This window comes from Acanthochromis polyacanthus, chromosome 12 (assembly GCF_021347895.1).
Source record: "Acanthochromis polyacanthus isolate Apoly-LR-REF ecotype Palm Island chromosome 12, KAUST_Apoly_ChrSc, whole genome shotgun sequence".
Taxonomy (NCBI): Eukaryota; Metazoa; Chordata; class Actinopteri; family Pomacentridae; genus Acanthochromis; species Acanthochromis polyacanthus.
In genome coordinates this window covers 15,905,931-15,919,276 of record NC_067124.1, presented here as the reverse complement: position 1 = coordinate 15,919,276, position 13,346 = coordinate 15,905,931, and the positions used below count along the sequence as shown (strand labels likewise).

Genomic DNA, 13,346 nt, shown 5'->3' with positions numbered 1-13,346 from the left:
CTGTCGGTGACGGTGGATCACACGCTGACACTTCAGCTCCAGCATCTTCCACAGTCCCACAGTCCCTTGTCCTGCCTTCAACAGCTCCTCTCGTGTTTGTCATTAACTGGGTGCAGATTTACTTTTGTTGCAGTGCAAATGATCTGCTGATGGATCATTTTCACTGGAACAAAAGTTAAATCTGTGGAATAAATGCAGCTCCAAACATGTGGAAACATGAAGTCAAATGCCCCAGACTTCAAGAATGCATTCGTACAGGAGGACGCCATCTACAGGACGTAGTTTTTCAAAAATGAAAATTCCATCATTCTTTCTTAAATGGCACGTTTTAAGGTTTCAATTACTATGAATAAAATATTTTTTCTTCTATCACTCTTGGTTTTATTGGATTGTTAAAAAGTTCCTGTTTTTTTGTGTCACCCTGTATATCCAAATGAGTTCAGTGTATTTACATTTTATAGAAGATTTGATTTCTTAATCTCAATACTGCAGGGTCTGACCCTAAATATTATAATGTAAATTTAAATAATATTTAGTGCAGAGTCATAAACTTTAATCAGCTAAACTTACATAACAAATATCATTGCACAATCTTAACCTGAACGTTCACCTTATTGAGGTAAATTTGCATAAATCATGATATTCTTAACTGGAATATTTCTGACAATCTTTCTGTATTGTGCTGATAAACAACAATAACCCGACTTTCAGATCATATTCATTGTCTGTCGTCGTGAGATTAAATTCCTCCACATTCTGGAACTTTGACTGCGGCAGCTGTAGGAATAAATCAAAATAAAATCTGTTCATTTCCACATTATGCACATTTATTTATTCTTAATATCTCAGACTGAATGGTAGCTGTCAGTAAAAACAAAGTCATCTGCTGGACTGCATCCCAAAATGAAACATGGACTGAATTTAACACCCATGTATCCATGGCAACGCTAAAGTTTCTGCTTCTTACCAAAGTTCACAACACAAGTAAAGATTTTTTTTTTCATGTAAAACTTCAGGGATGACTGCCAACCAAAAGTATTCTGATCAGTACTTCATGATCAATATCAGGACAGATGTTACAACTCCAGCTGTTCCACTAGACTGCAGTTATTCACAGAGAAATTAAAACGTCACATTTAAAAAAAAAAATGTCATAAAAACTAAATGGGACTTTTATTAAATAAAGTGTTGGTGAAAAAAACAGTGTAATTAAATGAGGAGATGTGAGACTTCCACAGCATGGATCACCATCATCTGGATCTGCTGTAGATTCAGAGCTGAATGTCAGAATGAACTGATAGAAAAGCTGCTTTGAGCTGCAACATTACGGTCTGACAACCCAACACCATCACACTTTTCATCTGTTTGTTTTGCTCCAACATGCCGTGAAGTTCAGTTTTTACCTGAATCAATACAGAGATTTGATTTCCAACCAAGACTGGGATAAAAATTAGAATTTTATGAGGTTATTAATGCAACTAAATCCTGTCAGATGGAAGGATTTACTGCTACGTTTTAGTTCAAGTTTCAGTTGGAGCACTTTGCATTCACAAAGAAAAACAGCGAAACCTTCATAGCAGCATTTAATAATCCTAAAGCTTCCCTGATGGCTCATTGGTGAAGTTTGTTCCTGAGCATCCGAACCTTAAATCCAGCCAGAGGATCATCTTCAGTCAGAGAACTTCAAGACCTTCCATCAGCTGGACCAGATGTGGCATCAGCTCTCTCTGAACATCTGGATGACCGGAGAAAAGACAGCTATCAAACACAGATCACACAAATACAATTTATTCACTTTCATCATTTTATAAAAGTAGCATGAACTTTATTAAAACTGGACAACATCAGTAATGACAGTAAATGTTTTTATCTCTTCCTATTCCCTGTCGATTGTGGACTTTGTGCATTTACTGTCTTTTAATGCTAAAAAATAAAATGGGTCACTACTCCACACCACCTTTGCTCTTCCTGTTTTCATCTTTCAAACCATAGACATACATGTTTCAAACACCTCTGACCGTGTGCACAGACGTGTTACGTCACTGTGCGTCTGCAACAAAAAAACAAAAACAAACAAAAAAGCTGCCAATGGAGGCGGCCCAGGAACAGCGGCAGCAGCAGAATGATCAATCCAGTGGCATGACTGAACACCAGCCCTCGCAGCCCAAACATCAGACCGAGCCACCGGGAATTGTCCCGGTCCTCCCGATCAGCCACTCCGGGCCTGGGCTTGAGAAAGGCCTGTAATTTCTAGATATTGAAAATAAGGCTCAGGTGATGCACAGAAGACCAGCAGGTGGGCTGGTCAGTCTGTGATGGAGCAGATGGAGGTGGTGTCATTACAGGAGTCTCAAACGAGCCTCCAAGTTTGGAGGTTGAATTAAAAATAAACTTAAAGACACCAACTCGTTTACTAGACAAAGCAACATTTATACTCTGTAGTGGGGAGACTTTCATTCAAATATCTTTTTGAAAATACCCATTTCAAATAAACCAGTCATGTGCCGACTAAGCTGAAGAAACAAATCATTTGTCAGTTAAGCATCAACAGACATCGACCACGTTTTTGTTCCACAGACTGCTTGGTGATTTATGTGCTGCAGTGGTAGGTCAATGGCATTGCTCAGTTCAAAGATCAGACAGAGTCTTAAACAGTGGCGGCTGGTGATAAAATATTCTGGGGAGGCGCACTAGCAGACGGGCATTACAAGACAACAAAACAGTTACTTGAACATCAATTTTGCTCTCCTCTCCTTCAGGCCAGCAAATTTATCAATGACTTTCTGATTGAAATCTGTCATTTCACAAACAAGTCTCTTTTTCCATGGAGAGCATGGCCAAGGCATTCAGCCTTTCCTGGGTCATGGTGTTTCTGAGAAAAGTTTTCACTCTTTTCAAGGTTGAGAAACACCTCTCTGCTTCAGCTGTGGTGATCAGGATCCTTAAAAGATTGACAGTTTCTGAAAAGACAACTTCAAGATTGTTCTCCATAATGCTACGTTCAAAGTCATAGGAAATTAAATCTCCTCTAATGCCTTTAAAGCCAGGCAAAAAGTCAGTCAGACCTACAGGGAATAAAACACAAGCATGCTGGGTGTCGTTCAGTGTACTTCCGTGCGCTGCACGCTCGTCCCATCTGGGCTACCTGGTTGATCCTGCCAGCTTGTCTCAAAGATTAAGCCATGCAAGTCTAAGTACACACGGCAGGTACAGTGAAACTGCGAATGGCTCATTAAATCAGTTATGGTTCTTTGTGTCAATCGTAAAAAAATGCCTTGATAAAAGAGCCACATCATATATTAGACATTTTGTTTAAAGTGCAGTGACAGGATAGATCCCTGCCACCAGCATTACAGCATAGAGCCCGTTTAGACAGCTCATCCTGTACAATAACGCTGATGTGATGCTCAACAGTCTGAAGTGACCCCAGGAGGACTGCATGTCCTCCATGTTACCTCTAGAGGGAGACATTTATGCAACAATCCAGTATCAGAGGACAGGAATCTGAATACAGTAAGGCAAATATGGGGAATTGAGAGACTGTAAACTGACTCATTCCTTAAGACATTTTTATCGTTACAGCTTAAAAATGAGGATACAGAACAACTTAAGCTAGAAAAATCACTGCTGCATTTATGATATCGATATGAAGTCCTTTGGCTATTTATATCCGTTAGTGCATCAATTGCCCATGTCAGTTACAATGACCAAACAGCACAACTCTTCATACCACACTCTCTCATATCACATTCTACTCCTACGCATCCATAAAGAAGACAAACACGTACCAAATGTGACAGCGACGCAGCTGTGTGTTAATGTTTCTTGTTTAATTCCACCCAAGAGTCACATTAACAGGTTATATCATAGCAGTCCTGAACAAATTCAAAGTAGCTTGCAGTAATGACTCTTCATCATCAAAATGCATTAATAAAATAAAACCTGTTCGGTATAGAAAAAGACAGGAGTAAAGCTACAGAAATAACAGTTCAGTTTCTCGGTCCACACACAACGAGCCATCGGAAAGACAATATCGCTCCATCAGAGTACACAAGTCCTTCGTCTTAGGCTCACTGCAGGACAAACTGTGGTAAGCAGGCAGCAGTAGCATAAATACAGGTTTCTCTTGCAGGTTTACATTTTTCTCAGGTTGATACCACGTAGAAAAAAAAATAGACTCACCTCTAGTGAGGCATTTGAAATAAATGTAACAAGTGTGAAAAGAAAAGAAAAAAAAAAAAAGGACCCAGTATTTGCAAACAGCCCCAATGCAGAATGTAAATACTGAATATATATATATATATAAAAGTATATGTTTGACTTGCTGATGAAGTATATCATCATCCTTTAGACTGGCTAATGGAATTGTCTGCTTAACACAAAACTGCATGAGGGGCTAAAGTAGCTCAATACATTTCATTCTGGGTCAGGTCTGGAAATGTTTTCAGTTGTAACAATCAGAATCCCAATCTATGTACACAAACAGTACGGTTTCCCTCATAAGTACAGGCTCTAATGTATAATCAGATCACATCACAGAGGAGTACATGTAATACTTATCCACTTCATGGTCCAAACAGGTCATTCAAATCTTTACGGTGAAGTCCTGTAAGTCTACAAATTCATTTCCAAGCTACAAAAATTCCACAATCCTGAGACAAAGCAGAAAAGTAGATTTAAAAAGGGTTTCGAACTGAAATGTGGGGTGAAGGTTGTGAGGCCCAAATTCCTCTGTGCTCCCATTATTGTAGCAAATACATGAACGCAAAAAACCCTAATCATATCGGAACTTCAGCTCCAATACTGTAACCTACAAACGTAACATTCTTTAGAGCAAAAATTAAAAAAAAAAAAAAAAGAATGACAAAGCGATCTAAAGTGCAAGCACAAATACATACAGTTTTCAAGGACAAAGTATTCAGGGGACAATACTAAAATGTTTGGACGTAACATGTTAAATGTTGGTTTTGTGTGTGTGTGCAGTCTGGAGCGGTCGTGTGTTGAGGCCCGTCATGTAGCGGCAAGCTCACCTCAAGGCCTCACACACTTTACACTCACTCACACTTTGCTTAGTTCAACCTGCACACCTTTACAAAATAAAATAACACTTAAAAAGAAAAGGTTCACAGACAATAAAAAGCATAGATTTGAAACCTATGATTTCTTGGGAAAATGTCCACTGGAGATCAGCGCTTTGAGGAGCTTCTGATTGTGACAAGATTGTCTATACATTCTCTTTTTTCTTTTTAGCATAAAAACTCTATAGATTCAAGGCTATTGGTTTCCATATGAAATCTGCATTTTGTCTCTAAGCAGTCAACTCAGCGATAATAGTAATAATATAACAATAAAACCTTACACTGTGTAGGAGGAATACAGCACAAAAAACAACTGCAGTATTAGACAAAAGGAAAAAAAAATGTGGCTCATTTTTCACCATCGATACAATCTGCAGAGGAGAGAAGATCACAGATCTTTGTCATGGCAGTGAAAATAAAAATCATTCATATACGTATATCAAAAATTCACAAAATGTCCTGCATTTGGAATATTCAAAATACATATCAGAACTCTTCAAAAGCATACACCTTGAGAAGGCTTAAGAGATGTGAAATATTGCTTCACTGAAAGCCAGAATGGGGATACATGTACAGTATGCATGAACAGGATGGGAATGGGATGAATTTACAGCGACAAGAAATAAAAGTCAAGTTGTAAAAACCTTGTGTGATATCAGTAAACAAAAATCAGCTGGAAACAGATTCTAAGGGGTGTCATTATTCCCTTTAACAATTACCTCTCCTTGAAATGACATGATGTAAAAGCACTGCAGACTTTTTCTGTCAGTATTATGCTGCTTTGTGTGTTCCCGGAGAGAAAACCGATTACAAAAAAAAAACAAAAAAAACAGCCAAGCACTTGTTGGCAAATGATTGAAAGGAGCATCACTGTGTTATTAACAGAAGTGCACAGGAAGGTTTCTGTCAACACATCAAAAAGTGTCAGGTGATTGGAATTGTAGAGGTTTCCTGAATTAAAATGAAACAAAACAGAACACAATTTTGACTTCTTACAACATGTGAAACTTTCTTTCCAATATCAATGTAACTGTATCCAAAACGCAATGATTTAAAAACTAAAACATCTGTACTTTTTGCCTATTTTAAGACAAAACGTTTAATATTAAAATTCTTTACTTGGATTAACATTGTACTCTGAATATTATGTTTAATGACCACACGCTGCTGTCAGTGTCCAAAAAACTGAAAATCAGACCACATTCAGTGACAAATAGGTTTGTGTTAATTAGATCACCAATTAACAAAAGCAGATACATGTGGGTGGGTGTACTTTAATTGTATTCTGGTCCCTCACATGATTCAAAGGTGCCCAGATCCATTTTAAAACATGCCTCGGTAGATTAAAAACGACGATTTTCCTTCATGCAGATCCGTAACAGCATGAACTTCACAGGTGATTATGAGGCCAATTGTATCCTTGACCAGACTAAGGAATAAGATGCTGTGAAGGGGGAAGTAGGAATGATTAAGAAGTTTCAATAACAGTGTAATGCAGAAGGGGGAAGTAGTATGACCTTGCCTTTAAAATACCTACAAAGCCTCCTAACTCAATGTGCTTTCAGTGGTCACATATTGTGATTCTCCTTCCCTTAAAGCCGTCACACCACTGACTCAAAAATACAGTCCGAACATGAGAGGTGACGTTAAATTATCTGATGCATTTTTGGTCCACGTTGTGTAATTTCAAAAAAAAAAAAAAAAAAAAAACAAAGAAAGGGAGAGAAATCAAGGTGATGTGGATGATGAGGTATGACTGGACAGAAACGTACTGATGTAAGAAAAAGAGTTTACATGCACACAACCCATTGAGCGTCAAAAATGATGACATCATACGAGTTAAATTTTTCATTTTTGTCACTGAACCCTGAGCTAAATCAAATATATCGTCGTATATATACACACACACACACACGCACGCAAACACACACGCACGCAAACACACAACAGGCTCATAGCAGTTCTGACCATCGACTTGCAGAGACCCGAGTTAACCTCAAATGAAGCTACTGAAGCTAAATGCTTCAAGCAATCAGTTGTCACTGGTACCCTCAGGCCTTCCTTCTTTACATAAATAATCCTCAGACCTGCTCACAATAACATGAGCCCATGCATTCTGCACTTTCAAATTCAAAAGGCAGCTACCATTAAAGAGAGGAAATGATTTAAAGTTACAAATAAATGAGAGTCGAACACTGATTTCAACAAAAGTTCGTTCACTTCACTGTCCAGGGCTTGTTTTCGTCTGGCTTCCCTTGTGGTAAAAACATGCACAGCACTATGTTGGAAGGAAAAAACAAAACAAAAAAACCCCAAAAAACATTTGCCCCAGAAATCCTATTAAGTGCTTGCCCTTCAAGTATTCAAGCATTATATCTGAAACAGCCACTGTTTGGCATTTTGACAATTCTTGCTATGAAAAAATAACAAAAAAACAGGATTTATAACAAAATAAACTGTCAACAGGCTGAAAATAACTTCAGGAATTTCATGGACACAATACTAATAAAAAAGGGTCAGGTAAACTTCTTCACTTTTGTAGCTGTGGTTATTGAAACGTAGTCCCTTCATTTCAAACAAGCCACTACAGAGTGACTAACCACCCTCTGCCTCGTACAGAACAGCCTCTCACCAGGAGAGGGGTTGGTTTTCTCCCATTAACATTTAAACCTGTTCAGTTGTGTTTCTTCAGGAGCCCATCTATTGTGCCGTCGGGGTCGCTGGGGCTGAAGTCGGGACAGATACCGTTAGCTGTTTTGCTGGTGGCAGTGCCATGCAGGTCCAGAGGAGGAGACTGAGTTTGGTGACTGTGGCAGGGACCGCTGTGGAGGCCTGCGTTTTCTGTGTACAGGTAGTCCTCAGCAAAGTCTGGGTTCTGCTCCACGAAGCGCCTGAACTTGTCTGCAAAAGGGCCACAAGGGGGAGACAAAAGTGATGTTAAACTGAGACTGCACTTTAAAATGAACTGGCCTGGATGTTGGATCTGCTGCCCCTCAGAGGAACAGAAAAGAAGCATTCTGCTCTAGTAAACAAGCAAAGTTCAAAACTGAAACTGCAAATGAAAAATATTTAGAAACAGGGCCTTTTTGTTGGATCTCTTACCAAACGTGATCTTCCCTGTGTCTTCAGCGTCGATGGCTGTAAATAGACGTGACACGCCGAGGTGAGTCACTCCTAAAGCCGTCTTCAGTACGACTGCCAACTCCCTCTCTGTGATGGCACCGTCCTCCTCTGCCTCAAACATCTGCAGGAGATAACATGAGAGGAAACGCAGATATCATCTCTCTTGTCGCTTTGCCTTAGTGCACGCCACTCTGACAGGCTTTTCAGATTAAGAACCAAGGCTCAGGAGGTTCAAGAGCCCTCGGCTAACAGAACATGTTCAGCTCAAAAGCATATAAAGTCAATCAACTTCATCATGACCCAAAGTCAACTAATTCCATGCATTCACAAAAACTGATCACTAAGGCCCTGAATGCATCAATTCATCTCATATTCTGAAAGGCTGTGCAGAGAAATAGAAGAACTTTATGAGTTTGTCGCTATGCTGATAGAAAGCGAACCACTTCATTATTCTTTTAAAAAAAACAAAACAACCGACAGTATGTGGCATTTTTAATACAGTAAATGTCACGCTGATTCTAAGCGAGCACAGAAGACTCTATTCTGCCTGCTGGTTAGATAAGACTCAACCAGAACATACCTTGAAGGCCAATTTCATTGTTTCCAGAGTTTTGGCAGGTCTGCATACAACAGATAAGGCTATCACGTATTCTCTAATATCCATGCTGTTATCTTCGTGCTGGAAAAACAAGAGAAAACAACCAAAGATGAGGACAGGAGCATGTGAGCAAGACGACTACATTTCACAGGAGTACCTATGGCTGATTGTTGTTTAGGTCGCAAACACATTGCAGCAATAAAATCTTTATTGCTTGTTTGGGTTTTCTGCAAATATAGCCCACATTGAAAAGCAAGATGCTGCGATTAGTTTCAACAAAGCCTCCGGCATACAAACCAGTTAAACAAAAGCCCTCTGCTTTAATCATACCCGACACTACAGCCAATATTGCTTGCTTTATACATATATCACATATAGTTGTGTATTGAAACTATATTATTCTACTACAGTTCTATATTTGCAGTGCATACAATAATGTAATGTGATACAAAAGACACCCAACGGCTACACAAAACTGCAGAGCAAATGTGGTTGTGAAAGAAACGTCTGTGCAGCTCTTACCTCATCAAAAAGAGCAAACATGTCTCGGAGCATATCTGAAACTGGCACATCAAGGAAGTGAGCGAAGTCCTCCAAGCCCAGCTTCTGTCCTTCAAGCTTCCTGGCTCGGTTCCCAAACTCCTGCAAAACCTTCTCTGTGTTCTTGGGTTTCAGCCTGAGACAGCAAAGGGAAGAAGCTTTGGTAATTCATAACACAACATGCACCTTATCAATAAAGAAAAATGACTCACATGATAGAAAAATAACATGACAGCAAAGACAGTTAATTTTTTGGACTGTACATAGATGTTATCTTAATTGTGACAAAATAATTACAAAATAAAATGAATATGACAATTTTGCAAGCTTTAAATTGTTTTAAAAGTGCTGTGTTCAGTAAAATACACTGACACTATTTTTTCACCCTCATGGCTTCCCTTCAGCCTCCATGTTTACTCTCTTTCAACTATCAGAGGTCGCTGCCAGCTCCAGGAGGGAGGGGACGACTACACCTCCTCATGCACATGGTGCTTCCTCTCACCTGCCAGAAAACATTTTCACTGGGAAGATCACACTACTTCCAGATCCCATCCTAAGCAGGCACCTGACCAACCGGCATGAGTCACTACTGCAGCGACCCTGCCTTCTGACGAGAGCACACGACCGCTTTGCATTTGCTGGAACGTACAACCAAACCCAAAATCCGCTGCCAGAAACTGAATTCCTGCTGGGTGCCGGCTGTGCTGGGTGAGCATTCTGCCCCGTCTCACCTTTGTGATCCTTACTTAGTTCTCTTTGATGAGTGCGATGCATTGGGAAGTTTGAGTGACTCACCCCAGTCTCCTGGCGAGCTTGGCAAACTCCAGCAGACAGGTGTCGACTGGCAGTCTCAGCTGGCCCTCTGCCATGGCCAGCTGGCAGTCTTCAAATGAATAGTCTGTGATGGGAACCCCCAGGGCTCTGAGCGCAAGGCAGAGGAGACAATGATGGACATCAGTGCGTGCAAATCAATACAAACTTTGCTTAGGGCTTCTAGAGCCAACGTAGTAGCCGACGCAGCTACTTTGATGTTGTGAACAATGAGGTTTTTTTGTCAATCTGCAGAACTCAAGTTTCTCATCCAAGACTTGAAGCAGTGAAGGCCAGAGTGTAGGAGTGTTTGAGAACACGGGTATAGACTGTACAGTAGAGGCACAATATAAGAGCAAGGGCTGATGAAGAATCCTTCTCATTCATTTATAATCGTATACATCACTTATAAACATACAAAGGAAAAAGGCAAAACCTTGCTATCCATATCATTTATCTCGAATCATTTTAAAACCAAACCAATACAAGAATGAACCTGTGTAAAAACCCTGAACCCATCTAGTTCCCTTTTAACAGCAAAACCAGAGTGTCCCTTGCTGGTTTTCCAATATGAAAAATGTATTTAACAGTCTAACATAAGTCAGCTGAGAGCTCTCTAACTGCTAAGATAGACAAAATGGAAGCAAAACATATTTTCTGTCATTTTTGTATTAATAGCCACAGTAAATGAGAAACCAAGGAACAACCCTCAGTCAGTGACTTCCAATATATCATATGATCAGTACACTGAACTTACTTCGCCATGACACGTCTCACATTGATAGCAAACAGAGCAGGATTCTTCTTTTCCTCCTCTGAAGGTGTGTAGATGGGAAGGAACTGTGGAGAGGCCAAAAATAATTAGTTACCCAAATCTCAGACATCACAAGAGATTTTTTTCTTCGAGGGAAATGGTACAAATTCATAAAATGCACACAATTAAAATGAGCTAAAACTGGGCTTAAGGGATATAGAGCATGTCACAGAAATAAAGGACATAATAGGAAGGATGGGGACTTTCACGCAGCACACATTTGATCATTTGAAATCCTGATCATGAACATGGCATCATCTACAGTCACAGTAATCCATGCACTGTGTAGAGACACTGTCATGCTTACCTCTATGACAAATTCATTGTGTAACTGGCAGAGTGTCAGCCACAAGATTTCAAATCTGGATGACAGAAAGACAACATCAACAATATAAAATAAATACCGACGCATAAAGTCTTTATTAGGATCCAAATAAAAGACATTAATTATCTGACAACAAGAACAAAACCGTCTGTTTCTAAATTTTTTGGCATTTATTGATACCCCAGAATAAACAACAAGACACATAAGCTCAATTTACAACATTCGGAGGAAATCATATGGATACATATACCAGTGATAGTGCTATTAAAATCACAATGGCATCTATGTTTTTACCCTTACTTGTTAAAAAGCTGGTCAACATACACTGTTGAAAATTATTTTGCAAAAAAAAACAAAAAAAAAACTACACTGTCACTGTAGTAATGTGGTCGAGATTATGTTACAAAATCATCGTGTATCTAAGCCTACGTCAAGCTCATTTATTGATTTATTTACTAATTGTTTGACTGATTTAACACAGAATGAATTTTATATTATTTTCAATTGCATCTTAACATGAAGCAAATCACATAGAAATGTTAAACAGTGAAATTGTGTACTTACGCTCCTGGCCCTTGCCACGTCCACGTGATTGTGTCCTGCAAAAACACATAAAAGCCAAGATGTTATTAAACAGAGTGACACAAAGTCAAGCAAACTCTTATTTTCCTCTATGCATTTGTAGAACAATCCTTAAATCCCAGTGCAATGGTTCTTGCCCTAAATAAGATTATTTGCATGTCCACATATTGTGGTGTCAGGCTTAGGCAAGAAATCACTTCCTATTTTATTACTCAAGTCTGCTTAGGCAAAACACAAGAAGAAAAAAAGATAAGAAAAATCAGGTTTAGACAATTAGCTTCCTCAGTCACCTCCAACAAAGATGTTATGTTAGTTTTGGCATGTTTTAAGCATCTAATATATTTAAGGAAAAAAAACACTGATAAATATCTGACATCGCATGCAACATGAACTCTTAAAAAACACAGTTTAAAAAATACAATAAAACCATATTTCTTGTAAACTTTTCTGTGTGGACAATCCACAACAACAAACAGAATTTTTTCCAAATTCATGAACATTTTTTCCAGTGTAGACCGATATATATCAGGCTTATCTTTCAAGTTTTTAAAGAGTGCACATTTCTAAGATCTTCTGGTTTGCAAGTTTGGAATTTCTGTCTAAGTTTGCTTTGTCGTTCTCATGCACCAGTTCTGCTTTTAAATGATCAGATTCATGAATAGCTCTTAGTCATCTGTAGCTTCTGTTACATCTTTCGCAGCCCTGCTGTCATTAAAACTAAGCAATCAAAAACACAGGGGAAAAGGACAATAGCAAACTGTCATCACAAGGTCAAACAAGAATACCAATAAAACAATAAAAAACAGAAACATTTCTGACATTTTGACACCATCTCATTGGTAAAAGTGTTTAAGGAACAAATGTGAGTCGAGCACAGCTGCAAATCTTTGCAACTAACATTTGTGATTTCTGCAACTGATGTCAAACTGAATATCTGAACACTCGCTCCCTCAGAAAGATTTTGCTGGATTTCTTCTCACACTGTCCTCCTTTAACGGTGGTTATCTACATCCTCATTAATAATAAGCCTGAGCAATGCTTTGGACTGAATCTGAATCCTATCATGATTAACCAGATTGCAGTCAGGCAATCAGAGAGTAGCTCGGCATGCTTCACTGGATTCTTCTTATAGCCACACTTAAACTCTATTAACTAAAGCCGCCTCTTTGGCCTTCATTAGGTGTCTGCTGAATCACTAGTCTGTCATCTCAGACACAGTGTCAGGCAGACATGAGCTGAGTTGCAGGGGCAGATTTACATAGTTATTACAGCTTCAAATAATTACCGCCCGGCTACTCTGAAGCACAGTGTGAAGTAAATCTGAATTAGAAATGAAATAAAGATTGTAAAATATCTGATTAATAAACAAAAACACTCAAAAGCACTGCGGTGGCCACAAGCCTCATATGGCCCACAGCATGCTGCATCTACATAAATGACATACTTGATTAAATTAAACAGTGCTTTCTTTAACAG

The 13,346-nt window shown here is 39.0% G+C and overlaps 1 protein-coding gene across 1 annotated transcript in view; it reads right to left on the bottom strand.

Moving 5' to 3' along the window:
* Nucleotides 1-3,809: 3,809 nt before the first annotated feature.
* LOC110960679 (lysophosphatidylcholine acyltransferase 1) overlaps nucleotides 3,810-13,346 on the bottom strand; it is a 28,018-nt gene continuing 18,481 nt past the window's right edge. Inside the window, exons 7-14 of the mRNA XM_022208026.2 lie at nucleotides 11,853-11,887; nucleotides 11,271-11,325; nucleotides 10,907-10,989; nucleotides 10,135-10,260; nucleotides 9,322-9,475; nucleotides 8,782-8,880; nucleotides 8,181-8,322; nucleotides 3,810-7,979 (exon numbers count right to left, since the gene is read on the bottom strand). Coding sequence (XP_022063718.1) covers nucleotides 7,753-7,979; nucleotides 8,181-8,322; nucleotides 8,782-8,880; nucleotides 9,322-9,475; nucleotides 10,135-10,260; nucleotides 10,907-10,989; nucleotides 11,271-11,325; nucleotides 11,853-11,887 — 921 coding nt within the window. The 3' untranslated portion in view covers nucleotides 3,810-7,752. The remainder of the gene's footprint in view (nucleotides 7,980-8,180; nucleotides 8,323-8,781; nucleotides 8,881-9,321; nucleotides 9,476-10,134; nucleotides 10,261-10,906; nucleotides 10,990-11,270; nucleotides 11,326-11,852; nucleotides 11,888-13,346) is intronic.